This window comes from Hemitrygon akajei, chromosome 6 (assembly GCF_048418815.1).
Source record: "Hemitrygon akajei chromosome 6, sHemAka1.3, whole genome shotgun sequence".
In the NCBI taxonomy this organism is placed as follows: Eukaryota; Metazoa; Chordata; class Chondrichthyes; order Myliobatiformes; family Dasyatidae; genus Hemitrygon; species Hemitrygon akajei.
The window spans coordinates 67,617,460-67,639,159 of record NC_133129.1 but is presented as its reverse complement, the minus strand read 5'-3'; the positions used below and the strand labels follow the sequence as shown (position 1 = coordinate 67,639,159).

General features: G+C 41.5%; 1 protein-coding gene across 1 annotated transcript in view; it reads left to right on the top strand.

The window, feature by feature from the left end:
* Positions 1-13,792: 13,792 nt before the first annotated feature.
* LOC140729136 (atrial natriuretic peptide receptor 1) overlaps positions 13,793-21,700 on the top strand; it is a 59,267-nt gene continuing 51,359 nt past the window's right edge. The window contains exons 1-2 of the mRNA XM_073048577.1: positions 13,793-13,945; positions 14,483-14,588. Coding sequence (XP_072904678.1) covers positions 13,862-13,945; positions 14,483-14,588 — 190 coding nt within the window. The 5' untranslated portion in view covers positions 13,793-13,861. The remainder of the gene's footprint in view (positions 13,946-14,482; positions 14,589-21,700) is intronic.

Sequence of the window (21,700 nt, the reverse complement as noted above, 5' to 3'; positions counted from 1 at the left end):
ATTGTATTAGGGCATGTTTAGCACAAATAGAGGACGAATTGACTAATAGTAAAATTGTCTCCCACTGCTCAGTGGATATAAGACAATGAAGTTCTTCTTCCCATTCCTTCTTAATTTTTTCTGATACATCTGGCTGTATTTTCATGATCATATTATAAATGACAGCTACTAAACCCTTTTGACAAGGATTCAGAGCTAAAATTCTTTCCGTAATGTCCAATGGACATAGTTTCGGAAAAGACTGTAACTCATTATACAAAATATTTCTAACTTGCAAATATCTAAAAAAAATGGGTTTTAGGTAAATTATATTTATTAGATAGCTGTTCAAAGGACATAACGCTATCATCCAAAAATAAATCACGAAAACATGTTATACCTTTTGTTTTCCATAAAAGAAAAGCTTGATCCATAAAAGAGGGCCGAAAGAAATAGTTAGATATTATAGGGCATGATAAAATAAACTTATTCAAACCAAAAAATTTACGAAATTTAAAGCAAATTCGCAATGTGTATTTGACTATAGGATTAGTTATTTGTTTATTCAATTTAGATAAAGAAAAAGGAAGTGAAAATCCTAAGATTGAAAACAATGAAAAGTCTTGTACAGATTTACATTCCAAATTTACCCATTGTGGGCAAGCAGCTGTAGTCAATTCTTGTGTCCAAAATATTAAATATCGTATATTAACTGCCCAATAGTAAAATCTCAAGTTTGGCAAAGCCAAACCGCCCTCCTTCTTAGGCTTCTGTAAATATTTTTTTGCCTAGTCTAGGATTTTTATTCTGCCACAGATAAGATGATATTTTGGAGTCAATAATATCAAAAAAAGATTTAGGAATAAAAAATTGGTAATGCTTGAAATAAATATAAGAATTTGGGTAATACCGTCATCTTAATAGCATTAATTCTACCAACCAATGACAAAGATAGTGGAGACCACCTGATAGCAAGTTGCTTAATTTGGTCAATTAAGGGTAAAAAGTTAGCTTTAAATAAATCTTTATTTTTTTAGTAATTTTAATACCTAAATAAGTAAAATAATCTGTAAACAACTTTAAATGGTAAATGTTTATAAATTGGATCTTGCATATTTAATGGAAATAATTCGCTCTTATTAAAATTCAATTTATAACCAGAAAAGTTACTAAACTGAGCAAGCAAGGACGAAATAGCAGGAATAGATCTTTCAGGGTCGGATATGTATAGTAGCAAATCATCAGCATATAATGATAACTTATACGTCCCCCTCCCCACGAGTAATACCCAAAATATTAGGTGATTCACGAATGGCTATAGCCAAAGGTTCTAAAGCAATGTCAAATAGTAAAGGACTTAAAGGACAACCTTGCCTTGTACCACGGAATAACTGAAAAAAAGGAGATCTTTGATTATTGGTAAAAACCGAAGCCAAGGGTTTATGGTATATTAATTTAATCCATGATATAAATTTTGAACTAAAATTAAAATGTTGCATCGTATTAAATAAATATGGCCATTCAACTCTATCAAATGCTTTTTCAGCATCTAAAAAAAATGATACATTCTGGTATTTTGGGTGAAGGAGTATAAATAATATTAATTAATTTTCTAATGTTAAAAGATGAATAGCGATTTTTAATAAATCCAGTCTGATCTTCAGAAATGATTCGAGGTAATATATTTTCTAATCTAGTAGCCAAAATTTTACTAAAAATCTTAAAATCCGTATTCAGCAAGGATATAGGCCGGTAGGATGCACATTCAATAGGGTCTTTATCTTTTTTAAGAATTAAAGAAATAGAAGCTTCATAAAAAGATTGTGGCAATTTACCTATAATTAACGCATCTTTAAAAATTTTACAAAGCCAAGGAGAAAGTATAGAGGAAAAAGATTTTAAAAATTCTGCAGAATAACCATCTGGATCAGAAGCTTTACCGGAATTCATTGAAAAAATAGCCTTTTTTATTTCAGTTTCCGTGATAGGTGTATCTAAGAATACACTATCCTCTACTGTTAATTTTGGAATATTCAATTTCCTTAAAAATTCATTTATTATAGAAGAATCCTCAGCAAATTCTGATTGATATAAGGAATTATAAAAATCTTGAAAGGCTTTATTTATCTCTTTATGGTCGATCATCAGAGTGCCATCTTGTTTACGAATCCTAGTAATCTGTCGTTTAACCGAAGCAGTTTTCAATTGATTAGCCAATAATTTACCAGACTTATCTCCATATACATAAAACTGGGTTCTAGATTTAATTAACTGATTTTCAATCAAAGAGGATAATAACAAACTATGCTCCATTTGAAGTTCCACTCTTTCTTTATAAAGTTCTTTGCTGGGGGTCACTGAATAAATCTTATCAATTGCTTTGATTTTATCAACCAATGTTAATATTTTAGAATTAGTTCGTTTCCTAACTCCAGCAGAGTATGAAATAATCTGTCCACGAATAAATGCTTTAAAAGTGTCCCATAAAATTCTACTGGAGATCTCTGCTGTAGAATTTGTTGAAAAAAACAAATCAATTGGTTGTTTGATAAAATTGACAAAGTCTAAGTCCTGCAATAAAATAGAGTTGAACCTCCAAGATTAGCATTAATAGATGAATCCATTATCTTAATAGATAACTTCAAAGGTGCATGATCAGAAATGGTAATAAAGTCATATTTACAATCGATAACACCTGTAAGTAAATGGTGATCAATGAAAAAGTAATCAATTCTTGAATAATTATGATAAACATGAGAAAAGTATGAAAACTCTTTGTCATTGGGGTGTAAAAAACGCCAAATTTTGAAAATTGCTGAATCAGTCATAAAGGAGTTGATAAGAGAGGCCGATTTATTCGGAAGAACTTGGGTGGGCTTGGATCTATCCATGGAAGGGTTTAAACAACAGTTAAAATCCCCACCCATTATCAGTCTGTACTGATTCAAATTGGGAAAGGATGTAAATAGACACTTAAAAAATTCAGGACAATCAGTGTTTGGAGCATAAACATTAGCTAAAACAACTTTTTGATTAAAAAGTAGACCAGTAATAAGCAAAAATCTACCTTGTGGGTCTGAAATTGTTTCATGATGTATAAAGGAAGTTGAAGAATCTAGTCATTCAAGATTCTTGGGGGGGGGGGGGGTGCGGTAAGCGGCACCCTAACTTGAGGAATGAGATCTAACCAACCGTTTCTAGGAACACAGGAAGAACCATTGCCCTGCAGGTGGTGAGCACGGTGTCTGAAACTCGGCAATCTTACCCGGCCTTACCAACCAAGCGGATGTTATAGGGGATGCAGAAATTAGCAACCAGGGTGCCCAACAGTTCCCCTTGGCTCGCGGCACGGAACGAGTTCATGCAATTTAGCATTTGGTCAGTCAAATACACACTCTCGACTTTCTTTACAGATCTAGGGAAAACAGGTTACGCAACGATACAGCGCTGGGCGGACCCAAACGGTGAAATAGAGCCAATCGGTGAACCTGCCGACCCTGAGGATTCCTTTTCTGGTGTTGGAAGCGACCTCGGCTTCATATCTGCGGTCAGGAGCCATCTTTGGGGCTGTTGATACTTTACGTGGTTTGTCAATGGTGCTAACTGGCATCGTATAAAGGTAGCTTGCCGAACACCAGCTCAATCGCGACTAACAGAATCTAAGTCCGTGTCAAAGTACTTTGCATTGTTGTGATCGTCTTCATCCTCGCCTCGCCAATCCTTTGCGTGCCATTACCATCGTTCCATCCGTGTCAACTCGCTGCCGTCGGCAACATCCGATAGGCATTCCCACTTAGTGATTTTGTTTTAATTTTAACTTAGCCCTGTTGATGACGGATAAATACATATGGTGCGATCTCTCCGAGTCTAAAGGCGGCAAAGCCTTGAATTGTAAACTTGCTAAGAAACAGAAACTACAGGAAGTGTGTCAATACAATGTTACATACACGGAGTATGGTTTTATCCTACTTCCATCAGGTCAGTGACGCTCCACGTGTCTGATTTGTAATACAGTACCGTACTGTCTAATGAAGCCACGAAACCATCAAGACTGCGGGAACACTTCGGTAAAAGACACGCTGAAAAGACTAGTTATGGTGTTACTCAGTTCCAGAAGATGAAAGAAGCATTTGAAAAGTGTTGTACACTCAAGCCACTCGCCAAGAAAGCTAAAAAATGACCTGGGTAGTGGTCTCATTGCTTCTTAAAACATTTCCGAAATGATAGCAAAATGCGGAAAATCTCATATAATTGGTGAAAGATTAATAATGCCTGCTGTATCAGAAGTACTCACTACGGTTCTCAAAATAGAAACCAGTATTTCAAAATCAATTATTTTGAGTAATAACTCTATAGTTTGTCGTATTGATGGAATGAGTGAAGAACTAGCGTATCAATATGTACAGAGCTACAAAAATAAAATTTAGGATACAACTGAATGAGTCAACTGTGTGAGATAATGAGGCATTGTAATGTCATATGAATGGTTTATCAAAAATGGAAACGTTTATAAAGATATTATTTTTTGTAAACAATTTAAAATATCAACAGAGAATGAATCTACAATAAGTTCAAAATATATATTGAGGATAAAGGTATTCCGATTAGGAACATGATTTCTTGTGCAACAGATGGAGCACCATATATTACAGTCGCCATGCTGGCTTAGTGCATTTGTGAAGAAAGAAATTCCAAGTCTGTTTGCAATCCATTGTGTTATTCATCGTCAACCAAAAACTTCAGCTGGCGACTTTTTTTTCAAGCATGAATCTTTTAATATCTGCTATCCACAAAATAAAGCTCATCCATTAAATAGCAGAATATTTCATCAGTTCTGCCAAGATAACGTGAGAAGTTTGAATGCTTGCTTCTTCACAATGAAGTGTGTGGCTGCAAAGGGTGCTGTTTTTTTGACATCTTTTTTGATCTTTTTGACACGAGTTGAATTTTTCCTCGAAGTCAACAAGAGCTTGGGAAAGAAGATTGAACTTCTATGTGGAGCTGTGGCATACCTAGCCGATCTGTATGATTTGCAAGAGTGCTTACACGTGCAGTCACTGGAAAAGGATTTTCAGATCGATTCAAGGATTAGAACGATCAGGAAATTCCGTACTGAGTAATTAACTCATTTCTTTGCAAGGAGGACGAGCAGGAAGAGAACTTGCAAGAAGAAATTATCGAAATTCAGAATGGCGGAGCAGCAAAATTTATTTTCAAAAACATCGGCTTTTGTGCTATGTAGCTACACCGTCACACTAAGTTTCCTTGTCTTTGAAGAAGAGCCAGACAGCTCTTTATTGCATTTCCATCATCTTACCTTCTTGAAAGAGGCTTCAGTGGAGTGAACCACATAGTCACATACAAAAGAAACCGCATGGACATTGTTACAAATGGGGACTTGGGGCTTTTGCTGTCACAACTCGAACCAGGTATTTCAACTCTTGCTAAAAACCATCAAACTCAAAGATCACATTGATATCGAAGCTGCTGTGCAATGCACAGGTACTGTTTAAGATAAGTTTAAAGAAAAAATCTTAAAGTAGAATCATTCTTTTCATGCTATCATATGGTAGACATGTTTTTACACAGTGGGGGTGACGGAAAGTATATTGTGCCTAAGGCGAGTATGAATGTGTTTTAGGGGAGTGTTGGCAGGTATGAAAGTGCTTTCGGGGGTCGTTGGGCTAATAAAAGGTTGGGAAACACTGTGTTATGGGTTTCATTAAACAAAAAACGCCTCACTTAATTTTATTTGCGAAAACCTAATTTGGTAACCCCAATGCTCTAGATTCTACAGTTATTGAATATGTCGGCCAACGCAGTCACTTTGAAACTATCGGAGTTTAGGGGAGCAAAATACACGTTTTTTTCCCGCCATGACGCAGACAATATCCCCTTAGACCCCTTTACAATGGCCCGTTTCTGCGTTTTGGAACAGAAAGGAAAGACTTTTAATCATAAATAAGAATGGTAGCCCTGAACGTATTTCGATAGACCGCCTTAACCTGGCCAACCAAGACTTGAAGTATTCCACTGCCATGCCCCTGGCGTCACAACATGACCATGAGTGTGTCAACGCACCCTGGATGAGCCAGAGGCACCTGCGGTTCCGCCACCTATGGACACATGACCCGAGTGTGTCAACGCACCCTGGATGAGCCAGAGGCACCTGCGGTTCCGCCACCCATGGGACACATGACCCGAGGTGTGTCAACGCACCCTGGATGAGCCAGAGGCACCTGCGGTTCCGCCACCCATGGACACATGACCGTGAGTGTGTCAACGCACCCTGGACGAGCCAGAGGCACCTGCGGCTCTGCCACCCATGGACACATGACCTGAGTGTGCGCACGTCCGAGCTCCGGGCAGGCTCATCATGCTGGCTTTAGCGAATTCTGGGGTGGGGTGGCGTGTAGGGTAACGTAACTGGGAGAAACGTAACATAATTCACAACCACCTACATTTGAGTTGGGGTTTCACTTTAAGAGGCTGGTCTGGCATGACGACGTTGCTACGTAAGGATTTTTAAGCTCGTTTTTGTATTTAGGTTTTGGAGTTGAATAAAATATGTTGCGAGTTTCATTAAACATAAGACACCTTGCTTCGTTTTATTTGCGAAAACCTACAAAAGCGAGTTCCAACAAATACATCACATCACCAAATACTTAGCAATGGTGGGGGGGGGGGGGGGGGGGGGGGGAGGCTAATTGTTGGCTCCGGCACATGGTAAATCTCCCCTACTTGTCTTTAAAACTGGTGCTGGATCCTTGGGAAAGAGGAAACTTGCATCAGAAGTATCTTCTAAAGAGACAAAATTTAAACGCAAAATAAAGTCGACGCTCAACCAAGTACCGGCGGAACTCGTGCAATGAGCCGGCCAGATTCGAACGCGTTACCTCGACATAGCGAGGGCGCTTAAGACGTTTGCGCAGTGCTGTATTTGTGAACATGGAGCTGAAAGGGAGTTTTTATTTCTTGCGGGTACATAGGATGTTGGGAATGGCAAAGGTGGAGCTTCACGGGAGGGGTGGGGTGGGACAGGTGTGGATCAGGAGTGCTGATGGAGGGGAGTGGTGCGGGTGCAGACACACCCAGCCTTGCGACACTAAGGTGATTTGATTCCAAGCAATTTGTTTATTCGTCATTACAGAATGTCTCTCTGGTGCTTCTAAACCCTCCTCCTTTCCACCTTTTCCGACCTCGATTCCCCTCTCCCTACCCCCTCCTACTCTGTCCACAATAGGAATCAGGTTTATCATCACTCACATATGTTATAAAATTAGGGGGGGGGGGGGTTTGTAGCAGGAGCAGCACTGTGTAATACATAAAATTACTACAGTAGTGTGCAGAAGTCTCAGGCACCCTGGCTATGAATATGTGCCTAAGACTTTTGCACAGTACTGTACATCGCTGAAACGTTTTACATTTGGGGACAATGCATTTAGTAGTGTCAATTTACTTTAAAACAACGATAGCACTCTTGCCACTAATACAGTCATTAAGGGGCTTCCTCACCCTGCCCAGCGCTTCCCTCTCTGGCCAGTACCGAAAGATGACTAGACTGGGGTCGTTCCCCACCACACACTCTTGCAGCCTGCTATGTCCCACTCTGCAGCTACCCCAGGGTCTTCATCGCATCCATTTCCTGCAGTACCTGCAGTACATTTCGAGCTGATCAAGACCTGATGAACTTGTGGTCAAAGGTGTTGGTCTGGAAGAACTTTTCCATGGAGGATCGGTAGTGCTGATTGGGACGTTGCTACAAAGGGGACATGCCCCATTCTTCACAACACCTGGGACTAATAGAACCGTTGTTTATAGTGCCCATGTACTTTGCTCCTACAAATAGCCAAAAGCAGTTATACACGAAGGTGGTTATCAGTGTGAAGGTGACATTCGGTTCACTTTTGCCCTTGATGACCAGGGACTTGTGCATTATCACCACCTGACTCAACCCATCGCAGAGTAAGAACCCGAAACAGGTTTATTCTCTCCTCCCCCATGAAGCAGAAGAAGGCGCGGGTGATTTCCAAGCCATAGAGCAGCGAACGAGCCACAACTGTGCCCCCAACCAACTATAACAACCTGGGAGCACCTCAATCCTGCAACAAATGTGATATGGCAGCACGTGACTGTGACTGTACTTAAAGTGCCAAGCGAGATATCTGGAATGTTCCTCCCCTTTCCCTTTCTTCCATGGTCTTCTACCCTCCCCTATCCGATTCCGCCTCTCCTGTCCTTCATCTCTTTCACCAATTGACGTCCCAGCTCTTTACTTCACCTCTCCCTCCCTCCCAGTTTCACCTCTCACTTACCACCTTGTACTTCTTCCTCCCCTCCACCGCCTTTTTGCTCATCTTTTCTTTCGGTCCTGATGAAGGGTCTCGGCCCAAAACGTCAACTGTTTACTCTCTTGCATAGATGCTGCCTGGCCTTCTGAGTTCTTCCAACACTTGTGTGTATTGCTCGGATTTCCAGCATCTGCAGATTTTCTCGTGTTTGTGGTACCTGGAGTGAAACTTGACCCATGCCACAATCAGAGGCAAAGGCACCTATTGATTAATCCAAAGTTGACACGTTGATAAAACACTTTCATTTTTAAATAAGAACTTTAACTTTTTCCTTAAACCGCATTTCTCAGTTTTAAAATTGTTAACACCTTCCTCAGTTTACAATTGTAACGTTCAAAAAGCACTTGGCGTAATGGCGTACAGTACTTCAAGAAACTTGTGTTGCTCTGTCTCTTCTCCAGCAGATGGCAGTACAAACTATGATCCCAATCACAGAGCCAGAGGAGGCGGGTCCAGGATATGTTTGGATTCAGAGCTGCCTTAGTTTAGCTGGCTTACTTGTAGATCGAGTTCCCAAACTTTTTATGCCATAGGCCAATACCATTAAGCAAGGGGTCCTGGAATCACTGCAGCTTAGACCATCCAGAATAACTTTCCAACTTGGTGTTTAAACTGTGTAAGTTCATAAGTTATTGCAATGACACTTCTGTTGTGTTTGCAGATATGAGGATATTTGCTCCATTATCTGATCCTAAAGTAGTTGTGTTTATTGGTGGTTCATGACCCCAGTGCTGAGACAATGCTATAGAACTTTAACAGGACATTGTCCTAGTCCTACTGTCTTCAACTACTTCATCACTGACCTTCCTTCTATCACAAGAACTAAAATAGAGGACATTTGCTGATAATTGCCCATTATTCTGTTCCACTTGTGACTCTCCAAAAATTGAAGCAGCCCATGCCCGCATATAGTTAGACCTGAAATATTCAGGCAGAGTTAATAAATCTGCACTAATCGTGATTAGGTGAGATAGTAGAGAACTTCAAGCTTCTAGCTGTAGATATTGCTAATTCATCTTAGTCCAGCCTTGTGGAAGATGTGATTCAAAATGCACAACAGCTCCTGCACATTACTCAAAGCTAAGGAGATTCAACAGGTCCACAAATACTCTTACCAATTTTTATAGATGCACCTTAGGGCACCTTATCAAGATACTCACAGCTTGGTATGGTAAATACTCTGCCCAAGATGGTGAGAAATGGCAGAGAGTTGTGAACACAGCCCAACTCATCACACAAACCAACCTTCTCTCCATTGACTCTGCCTGCACTTCCTGCTGCCTTGGGAAAACAGCTAAACAATTTAATCAAAGACCACCTCCCACTCCCACCATTATTTTTTCTCCCCTCTCCCATCATGCAGAACACACAAAAGCCTGAAAGCAAGGATAGCTTTTAACCTACAGTTATCAGACTTTTGAATAGACCTTTGATACACTAAAAGGTAAACTCTAACTCTGGATCTCCCAATCTACCTTCTTATAGACATTGCTCATTATTGATCTACCTGACCCTTCATTCTCTACAACTGTAATGCTATATTCTGCACAGGGAAGAAGGCAGAAAACTGGGTTTTAGAGAGAAAATAGAGCTGCCATGATCAAATGGCAGAGAAGGCTCAATTAGCTAAATGGCCCAATTCTGCTCCTATGCTGTGATTGTTATATGGTTATATCTTATGATCCGTCAGGATGGCACACAAAACAAATGTTTTCACTGTATCTCCGTACAGATGACAATAATAAACCAATACCACTCCACACATTTGGCCAGCAATCATCAACAGAATCATCCTTAGCCTTGGGATTCAGTTGCTTTGCTATTTCCAGATCTCCCATCCTCTACAGATTACACGTTACTATTAAACCAGCTACGTAAATTGTTTATTCATTATGTGCTGTGCATATGATGTAGACATTGGCAAATGTTTTGAAAGAACTGGTTTGCCATTGCCTTCTTCTGGGCAGAGTCCTTACAAGCCATGACACCAGCCCTTACCCATATATACTCCTCAGAGATTGTCTACCTGCCATCAGTGGTTACATAACCAGGACTTGTGATATGCACCAATTGTTCATATGACCATCCACCACCTGCTCCCATGGCTTCAAGTGACCCTGATCGTGGGGCTAAGCAGGTGTTGCACCTTGCCCAAGGGTGACCTGCAGGCTAGCAGAAGGAAGGAGTGCCCACACCTCCTTTGGTAAAGACATATCTCCATCTGCCACCCTAAGAAATTTAGGTCAGAGGATAGGTATCCTGTGGTGAGTGACCCACTTCCTGACTCCACAAAGTTTTATTGAGGAAGAAAAAGAAAATCAAAGTATGGAAAGATGGAAGTGAAAGGTGTGCCGCAGAAAGAAAACCTAGAGTGGGGGAGGGGAGCAGATAGAAAGCAGCACAAATAATAATGTGTGATTATATAGCTATGAATAAATTTATGCTTATATAACATATGGTTATATGGGTTATAGTACAAACTGGGAACTCAATATTGCAAGTCACTCAAGATCAGCTAAACTGGAAAGGAGGTGGGGCAGCTTTGTTCGTTAGGAAGGTGTCAGAGCCATTCTCACCTGTTACATTGGAATCAGTAATGACATAGATTGGTTTATTTGGAAACAATAACTAGGAGAGAAAGAAGATATGGGTGGGAGTAGTCCACGCCTTGAACGCACCTCTACTTTTGTTGTATCAGGAAGCAGTTATGTAGGGGGTCCTACAGACCGCTGAGGAAATATCAACAGCAAGCAAGAATGGAGCTACAAAGATCATGAAGGATTTAATCAGTAAGGTGATGGAATATTCAGGTTTGTGGAGATATCATAGGAGAGCAATTTGTGGACTGCATCGGGGATTGTTATATAACCCACCGGGAGCATGCTGTTTTAGATTTGATGCTGTGTAATGAGGTGGGATTGATAAAAGATGCTGTGGTTAAGAATCCTCAAGGGATTAGTGATTAGAACATGGTAAAATTCCAAACAGAGTTGAGGTTGAACACTTGGGTCTATCACCCATGTTCTCAGTTTACATAAGGGCCTTACAATGGTGCTGAAGACTGAGTGCACTGGGTAAAAGGGCTAAAGGGTAAGTCAGTAGGATAAGAATTAACAGATATTTAAAAGCTCAGTAGAAATGTATCCCAAATAGAAAGCGGAATCCCTGAAGGAAAATGAACCACCCATGAAGAACAAAGGGAGCCAAGGAAAATATTTAATCAAAGACTAGAGCAAAAAGAAGTGGCAAGGGTTGTAGTAGACCAGAGACTGGTGAGGGAGAGAATTGGCTCTGAGAGTATACAGTACTGGCAAATACTATCAAAACAAATATCAAAGTTCACTGTGATTCATAAAAAAACGAAGAGGAAGCTAGAGTAAGTGTGGGACCCGGATAGTCAGATTGGAGAATTAATAATGGGGAAAATGAAATGGCAGATAAACCAGTGCTCTGGATTGATCGTCACAGTGGGGGACTCTGTGGCCAGACAAGTATCCAGGTCATGATATCAAGGTTTTAAACAAGGTGGCCGCAGAGATGTTTAGATTGAGATACACGGCACGGTAACAGGCCCTCCTGGCCCAACGAGCCTGTACCGCTCAGTTACACCCAAGCGATCGGCCAAGGTCTTTGGAATGTGGGAGGAAACCAGAGTACCCGGAGGAAATCCACGCAGTCGTGGGGGAAACGTCCAAATTCCTTCCAGACAGTGGCGGGAATTGAACACAGGGCGCTGGCACTGTAATAGTGTCACGCTAACCACTACGCTACCCTACGGAGACAGCGGAACTCGTTGTAGCAACAGTTCCAGGAAGCCATCAGTGCGCTGGAGAACTGTCACTCCATTGTTCAAAGAAGTAGAAAGATGTAGAGTAGCTAACTCCAGTGGTGTTAAACATTTGTCGTTGGCAAGTCTGTAATCAAAGAAGAAATAGCTAATCAAGTAACATCGCTTTTGGAAAGGCAATTCAGGAAACACGGGCGCTCCCCGAGGCAAGGCAGTCCATTTAATTGGTTCCTTTCCAACAAGTGGCGCTCACTCCCTTCACCGCTATTTACAGGCGCTCCACAGATACTTGGACAGGATGTCCAGGGAGGGGTAGCACCTCTGGTGAAAGAGCCTGTCATGTCCATTCCAGGGCAGCTCGCTCAACTTTCATCCCCACCGGACACTCAATTCTGTCCTGTGGCTCCAAGTAACTGTTTACATGCGACGACGGCCCTACCCGGGATACGCTGCTTCGACAGGCGGGCTAAACCAGGAGCGGGTAGCCGGCGGCCTCATACCCCAGTGAGATAGGGGCATACCTGTCCTCGCGTGTAGTCAGCGCCCGGCGGACTTGGCGGGTATGATCTATGGTGAGATCCAACAGCTAGGTAGGCAGTATTGGAGCGGTCCGTGGAGAGCGAAGGCTATGGCAAGGCACGGTGGTCATCCACTGAAACCAAGGAAACCCCATTTTGCGACGCTTGTGCGACACTGAACCCGGACTCCTGAGGTCAATAGAGTAGAACTGCCCCAATGCGACGGCTATCCACTTCCGCAAAGGTTTCCTGTCATCGCCGGACATGATGGACAACCAGCACCACAGTAACTTGCCCAAGATACTCCAACCGCACCAGGATGAAGCTCAAGGGCGCTGGGTGTGTGTGGACGGACAAGTTCACTCCACATCACAGAACTCCCCGGCCACAATATCTCCTTGTTCCTTCATTATCGCTGGGTCCAAATCCGGGAACTCACTGTCCGGCAGCACTTGTGGAAATATTTCCATTTGAGGGACTGCCGTGAATAACGGAGAAGGCTCGCTGTCATTTTCTCCAGGGCAATTGCGGATGGACAACGAACACTGGTAATGTCTCCATCCCTAAATAGAGGTTAAAAAGTTTATATTAGGTTCTACTCTCCCGTTTCTAATAGGAGATATGATTTGGGATGTTACCACGGTAACGGTAGAACAGGATTTCGATGCCCACAATTATTCTTTCTTTTTGCCCCACGTCCTGCTAGCGGGAGATATGTTATTGAACAGAGAATGCCTATCTGACAATGAACCATAGGTACTAGATACTTTGTAGAACTTTAATCAAACTCTACATCTGATGGACCATCCACATCAAGACTTTCTAGTTTAAAAAGGCGTTTGGGTGAAATGGCTGGATCTTGTGTCGGGATACAGAGGAATATCTTGAGAAACTGAACAGGATGAGGTAATTTCATCCATCCCCTCTCTCTCTCTCTCTCTCTCTCTCTCTCTCTCTCTCTCTCTCTCTCTCTCTCTCTCTCTCTCTCTCTCTCTCTCTCTCTCTCTCTCCCCTCTCTCTCTCTCCCTCCCTCCCTCCCTCCCCTCTCTCTCTCTCATACACACAGTCCCACTCTCGCCCCCTTCCCCACCGATCCAAAGAGGTTCCAGACTTTGACGCATGCTCATCCGAGAGCACTCTGCGCGGCAGCCCACTGTCAAAGAAATAGCAGGTTTATTTGTTATTGTTTTTTAAATATAAATTGTCCATCCCTACCGACTGGATTCATGAGGCTTTGCACAACGTTGTGGAGGGTTACGTCAACACTGAAGTCGGATAGATTGTCTTATTTCGTTATTTCCTATCTGCTGGTAGGTTTCACTTAGCTAAAAACAATATTTAACGCTGCTTCTCCTCCAGAACCTGATCTGTACAATCTTCAGACTCTGCACCTAAAGATTATTTTAATATGTAAACGAATCCAGAATTGACGTGAAATGGATTTATTTATAAATAAGACGTTGTTAAAAAGTTAGGAAGGCACAAAATGCACGGATTTCGTTTGTGGGGACCAATTTGTACAATTTGAAATAGCCTGCCATTATAAAACTTCCGACTACACAACAACCAGAATAGATTTCGGCCACTCGTAACAAATAGAGTGTTGAGTGTAACAGTCTTGGGCACTGAGGAGCTGGCTAATGCAAGAAGAGACTTTAATCTCTCTCCCCCTCTCCCCCTTGCTCTCTCCCTCTCCATCTCTCTTTTCTTCTCCCTCTTCCCTCCATCTCCAAATCTCTTTTCCTCTTCGTCTCCCCTTCTGGTCTCTCTTCATTTCTTTCTTCCTCTCTCTCTTCTTCTCTCTCCCCCCCCCCCCCCCCCACCATCTCCCTCTCCCTCCCCGCAAGGCCTTCCTAACTAGAAGTACACAAGGGTGGCATGATTTGGACAACACCGAATACGACTGCTGGCCATTGGAAAACCCACATGAGTACAACATGATAGACTGCCAGGGTGAGTTCCTTTTCTTTATTCTGCCAGTGCATGGAATTCAACACAATGGTGACAGCACTGAAAGAGGCCGTTCATCCCTTGTTTCTTTGCTGTTTAATTTGTTAGAGCCAGCCCATTATTCTCACTTCCATCTCCCTAAAACCTTTCAAAATTGCCTCACTGAACTCTACTACTGAAACAGTCCTTAAAAACAAGGGCTCTGTAATTACCCACGCAGTGAAATTTCTCTCAATGTTACTCTCATCATTTTGAAAAACAAAGACCAAATCTAAAACTAGATAGTGTATTAGACTCTAGAGTATGTACAGAGGGAAGTCTGTCAGCCCATCAATTCCGTGCTGGCAATGCCAGCAGTTTCCTCTGGCTGCTGTTTCTCCACACAATATTGCCTGTTCTCTTAGACTGCAACCTGTTGATTTGTCATTTTCTATTGAGCTATAAATGAAAACGTTAAGGATAGTTTGGAGCAGAATTGCTGCTACCTGATAATTTGTCAAGTGGGACGGGCTTTTATTTGCCCTCTATATTCCCAGTATTCTGTTTTTGACATTCTTTACATGGAATGACTGTACTGACAAGGAACTTCAATGCAAAACTGAGTTTTTCACGTCAAGGTAAATAAAATATTTTGCCAGAAATAAAAATCATTCTCAGGTATTAACAACAATAATGCAGAACTGCTCAGAAATGAAAGCACTCAGACTGGAGCTCTAAATTAAACCCTGGATGGCGATCCCCATGTTTAGGTTTATGAGTTATCCTTATACACTGTTAATGCCCATAAATGACATACCAGTCTGTGGGCAGTGTAGCACATTCAGAGACAATCAGTCAGTCATGAAAGCTGATTCATGCCTGCTAGTTTCCTTCCAGGCTGGAGGCTGCTTGTTGTTAACAGTCTGGATTCAGATTGGTGTCCAAATGTGGAGAGCTACAGAGAGGGTGAATAAATTCTACCTCTCTTTCCTGGTAATATTAGAACTTTTTTTTTGAAGTGTGAAATCCTCCCTGCCCCCACTGGTGGACAATCTCACTCCAAGTGCCTCTTGTCTCTGCTCCTTCCATTTGTTTTCAGAGTAACATCTATTTTTGTTGATAATATAAGAGGCATTTCCTGTGATGGGTACTAATGTATTACTATCCACAGGGTCAAAACCACAGGTAACATTTAACAAAACTTCGAATAAAACTCAGGAGTATTTATGGGGACCTGTGGGGGAACTCCTTCACTCAAAGGGTGGTGGGATATGGATTCGATTTTGCGTTTAAGAGAAGATCGGGTACGTATATTGATAGGAGGAATATGGAGAGATATGGTCCATGTGTAGGTCAACAGGACCAGGTGGAATTACAATTTGGCACAGACTTGATGGGCTGAAGGGCCTATTTCTGTGCTGTAGTGCTCTATATCTCCATGAGTGGCAACCCAAGGATCGAAGCCATCATTTAGCAGGGTTAAGGTTTGCTGATTTCAATCTATGGGTTATAAACCATAGGAATTAAAAGTGACAATGTTAATCAGCTACTGAGAAAATGCAAAAGACAAATTATGTCAGAATAAGACACGAGAACTATTGGAAATGACAATGAGAAACCAATTATTCTGGTGGAAAAATAAATTGAAGGGAGAGGAAGCATTATGCTAAAATTAACACCATGGGTACAAGCCCTCTCCTCCTTCACAAATGGTTGTATAAAATTTCATCAAGTGCACCAAATCCCTTCCAATTAATGTGTTTTCTTTGAGTCTAATCAGCTGGCTGTGATCAGGCTGAATTTGACACCAATTTAGAAAATTCCAATAACAAACGTGCAACTGTCAAAAGTGAGAATGACCTGGCAAAATTCGGCTCAACTTTCTCATGATCTGCAGTTTCTCCTTCCAACACAATCCACCCTCCCTCCCCACGTGGTCTGCAAGTGATCAGTTACACGTTGTTTGGAAAGAAGCCAGGGGTTTAGATGAACTGAATTCTTAATAGACAGAGGACATTGAATACACAACTGTTAAGCATTCAGGGTGACTGCGTCACCAAGTGTGACGCCAAGCCACTGTTCATTCCTCACTCAATATGGCTAAAACACAGTATATGGTCACGATTATCATACATAAAGTGCTTCAGGACCTCAACAGGCTAAGCAGCATTCATGGTCAGAAATGAACAGTTGATGTTTTGGGTCAAGACCCTTCCTGATCCCATGTTACTGAAGATTTCCAGTAACTGCAGAATCTCTTGTGCTTATGTTGCCGTTTGTGGGAGTTTATTATGCAGAGCTGACTGCCGTCTGCATTATAATGTTGAGGCACAAATTGATTGGCTGTAAAAGGGTCTGCAAAATCCCGAGGCTGTGAAAGGTGCTGTGGAAATGCAAAGTTGAGTGGACAAGAGCACAGGCTATGATCGAGATGTCAGGTACCATCCAAGTCTGCCCATGGTCAGAGAGATTACAGGAAAACATCTGAGTTCTCTAAGGCAGTAAACAAGTTTGGGCAACATTCTTAGATAAACCTGATAATTACAAATTATGCCAGACCCACAAGCAACGGTGAGATCTAGAAAGTGCTATGAGGCTGCTAATCATTTGGAACTGTTACAAAAATGCCCCTTTAAATACTGATCAGTGAGGCACAGAGAATCTGTATTTACTGACAAATTACCTCCACTAAGATGCACGTGGGTCCCCAAACTAACTACCTGTGTGCACCTCACTAGAATCCCTGACCCTCCATGAACCATCAATGAGATAAAAAAGTATTAACTGGGAAAGCAGTCAACGCTGACCAGGCGTTCCTCATGGTTCTGATCTCCATGTGTCCGTGGAGTCTTCCTTATCCATGATAGTTGGTCTCTGGTTGCTGGAGCGTCATCACCCCTGCATATCTGGAACTCCTGACTCTTAGGGTGTTCCTCATCAGTTGAACTGGTGGATCTCTATCCCACTGGTTCAAGGGCACCTGACCTACCTGTGTCACCATCTTACTGGTCCTAGTCCAGTGCTACAACCAACATTGTTTCATGGTTCTGCCCAATCCAGTCTTGTGCATTTGTGTCTTTCAACTCTCACTGATTCAAACCAGTTAAATAAGGTGACCCAGACATAGACTGACGAGATTACAGATTTCTTCTCTGGTAGGTCTGGCATGTTCCATAATAAATATCTACTCATCTGAGAATTATCTCAAGTTCATCAGGTGATTACTTGAAGCTCCTTGTGTCCACATTCATTTGCTCTGATTAGATTATCCCCGAGCGAGTATCAGTTCAGAGTCAACAAAATGGGGGAAACAAGGTTTGTCTGCTTCCCCTGTCCTTGATTCATCAAATCCACTAATTGTAGGCTCTAGTTACTTATGGCGCATCTCTCTTCTCTTAATCCAAATATATTTATCTTAGCATCGTTATCCACCCCTCATTCGGTTGACTGCCCATAGGACTGCCATGGAACCCCAGTAGGTATGCAACACGTACATTCTAGAAATAAAATTAGCATTTACTTACTAATTTCACCCACTTTATAGAGACAATCATTTCTGCTGTTTCATGAAAGCATTATCCTTGATTTTTTCCATTATTTCAGGCCTCCATCTTCTAAATTGATATACATTGAGCAATACAATTATCAGGGTATATAAAATAAGTATTACAACAACATGTGATACTATTCTCACCCACGGATGTATTTGAACATCCGTCCCCCAATTCCAAAACTTACTCCAGAAGCCTGGGTCACTCAATATTTCATTTGCCTTACCAGTGAGGGCTTTAATTACTTTAGTGTGTTTAGTCCATTGATGGATTACTCCCTTGCTCCTCCACAATACGCGTCCAGTATGCAGTCAAGTGGGGAACTGGTGGCAACTGAGTAACAACATTGTCCCACAGATATTCATCTGTATCAGTGTGTTAGATCTTGAAGTTCTCCTTCATTACTGTGTCTCCTGCTGGCTGAGGCAAGGTTCGTCCTCCAATGGCCAGATCTAAATCACACTCCCTATGGCGACATTATGACTTTCCAGAGGGCATTGTTTGAATCCTTCGATATAACTTGTGGCCCATGTTGCTACATAATATGTCTGTCCCACTAATGCATATTGTAAAAAAGACTGATTATTCACAGGCAAAATACACAATGAACAATTTTACTAAGTACTGAAACCACAATTTGTAAGTTTCTGCTGTGTCATTTCTTCTGGACAAGACCAGTGGTCTCCCCTTTAATGGCATCTTGATAAATCTATCCCTTTCCTAGTAACATTCATAACAGTAGCATGGGTTGGTGGGTTACATAAGGATATCCATGTATTTTCATGATATTTACCAACATTGTGAACCCTTTACAAAGGGTAGTTTGAATTATTTCTATATCAGTGAATAAAACCTTCCTTTACCATCATCAGAGGTACCCGGTTCTCTATTGGTTATTATAAGGTTTTTAATATGACATGATGGCACCTTTTCTCCAATGCTTTATTTTAAATATTCATCCAAGACCCAATTTGGTACTTGATGTGCATCGTTGTAATCAATTACTGCCAATCATGGTAAGCAACCAACTAACATATGTAGCACAGATCTCAGTTTTATGCATTTCCTTAGACATGAGGTCTATGTGGTCAGTGATCAGATTTGTTGTATCTTGAAGGGGCTTCAGAAATTTAACCACATCCAGAGTTACCTGGGATGCATCTCGACAAATCTGATCATTTTGTTTGTGATTGGATCTTTACTTCATCCCTCCTCCATCAGGATTCACCTATCACCTTGTGTTTCTCTCTTCCCTCCATCCTTCATTTAAATCTACGCTTCATCTTTTTTTCTCTGGTTCTGCCGAAGGGTCTCGGCCTGAAAGATCGGCTGTTTGCTCTTTTCCATAGATGCTGCCTGGCCTGCTGAGTTCCTCCAGCATTTTGTGTGTGTTGCTCAGATTTCCAGCATCTGCAGATTTTCTTTTGTCTCTGATTAGTTTGTTCCTGAGCTTGGTAATCTCCCCCCTTATTTTCTGCTGGAGGGACTCTATCTAGTTTTCTAATTCTGTGATATCTAGGGTGTTGAGCCTGATGCATAGCCTGCTCCCACTAATTCCAATAGTCCTCTCTTCCTTTTATTTTTGACTGGCTTAAACTCACTCCTGCTTTGTTGTCTCCCAGGAAGGTGAGTACATAATTCTTTTGTTGTAGCACCATTCAGACATCGTTTTTTTCAGTTTGATTAAAGATTACTTGCACATGCCGGTACCCTGGTACCAAAGTGACAATTTCCCCTGTATCTTCTAACACTAATCCCACCCCGTTTTATGCTGGGTCTCACTATATTTAGGCTCTGGTGTAGTTTTCATCACTTGGTGTGAAGTAGTGATTTTTCTAATAGTTTTGAAAACCTGGACAGGGCCTGAGCCTTGACAAAAGCTCTTCTCCGTGTCCTTTCGTGCCTTCCCCATTCTACTCTCCCTGGGTACTACATTGCCCTGAGAGCAGTTTATAACAATGGAAGCAACCTTTGAGGAACATTTGGGGTGATGACCCCAGTCGATATACCTCTTGTGTAGATCACTGCCCCACCCAATATTCACATGAGTGTGATCCCACAGAACTGTAATCTTACCATGGCCATCATTACCTGTAGGCTGCTCAATAACTGAACCTAAAGACTGACTTTTGATGATCCCTTCTGGGATACTGAATAGTGTCACCTCGAGAATTTTATTGCATAGGGACTATACCTTTGTACCTTCTGGAATACATATTGTTTTGTCCACACTTGTCGTGCCATCTACCCCAGTAAAATACCATTTTGAGTCCTCCATTTCTCTTTTGTTAGCCCACATTACCTGTGTCAAATGAGAAGATTTGTTTCTGTTTACTGAGTGTTTTCCAAGCAGTGACATCACCGTTGACAATTTCTCCACTGTAATGGCTCTGGAGCAAGACAGACCATGCCCGCAGTCATGGTTAATTCCATCGCTACAATAATATACATTATTCTCTTCATGTTGAAGTAAACCTGTAACACACAAGGGTAATTTCTGCTCTTATTTCCAGTTTAAATCTTAAATTACTTTAAATCCATATTTTTTTATCGTTTTTCTAGTCTAGGCTCCCAATTGTCTTTGGACTCAAGATGTCCATTTTTCTTCACCCAATTTTGTTTCAGGGTGGGAGAGACAAGCACAGGCATATTTTCCTTTTCCTTTGATTTTTTTGACAAACTTCCTCCGGTTCTCAGGATGAGGTAACTTTGATAGGACCTGTCCCATTCTTCTTGGAACAGTTGTTCCATCCTCATGTCTCCCAAACCAGGGGTACCAATGGTTATGCGCTGATAGTGATAACATTACTGTTTCTTCCCCACCAATTTCAGCTGCTTGATATGGTACCACCCACCTTTATCTGGGGAAGTCAGTACTTTGTACACTGAAGGATTTGTTTTGTCTATAATTTCATAGGCCCCTGAAAACATTGGATTTTAAAATGAGGTGGTTTGGTGTATTCTAATCATCACTCTTTGTCCTGGGCTTAATTCTATGGGACTGACTTTTGAATCAAGGTAGGCTTTACTCTGTTGCTTCTTCCTTCCTATTTGGTGGGCTGCCACGTAATTGGCCTCTTTCACTGTCTCTACCAATTGTTGTCGTCACTTTTCTGAAGCAATCCCATCAATTTTGGGTTCTGATAAATCCAATCCTAACAACTCCTCTAATACTCTCATGTCCCTTCCGGTTATGAGTTTATAAGGGGTGTAACCTGTTGAAGATGCTACTGTATTCCTTATTATCATCAAGGCATAATGCAATACTGCCTGCCATGTTGTTCCATGTTGTTGCACCATTTTTGAAATAATAATTTTTCGTGTTTTCCTTTCTGCAATTCCTCTAGTCTGTGGTCTGTAGAGTAATGAAATCTCTGCTTGAACCCTAAAATTGCCATGACACCTTGCATTACCTGGGCTATAAAATGTGTGCCTTGATCCAATCTGATACTCCGGGGTAGCCCCCAGAGAGTGAATATCCTTTCCATTAAGATTCTTGCAGTGGCCTTTGCAGTTTTTGTCTTAGTCGGGAAAGCTTCCACCCACTTTGTGAAGATAGCTACTACTACCAGAATATATTTGTAC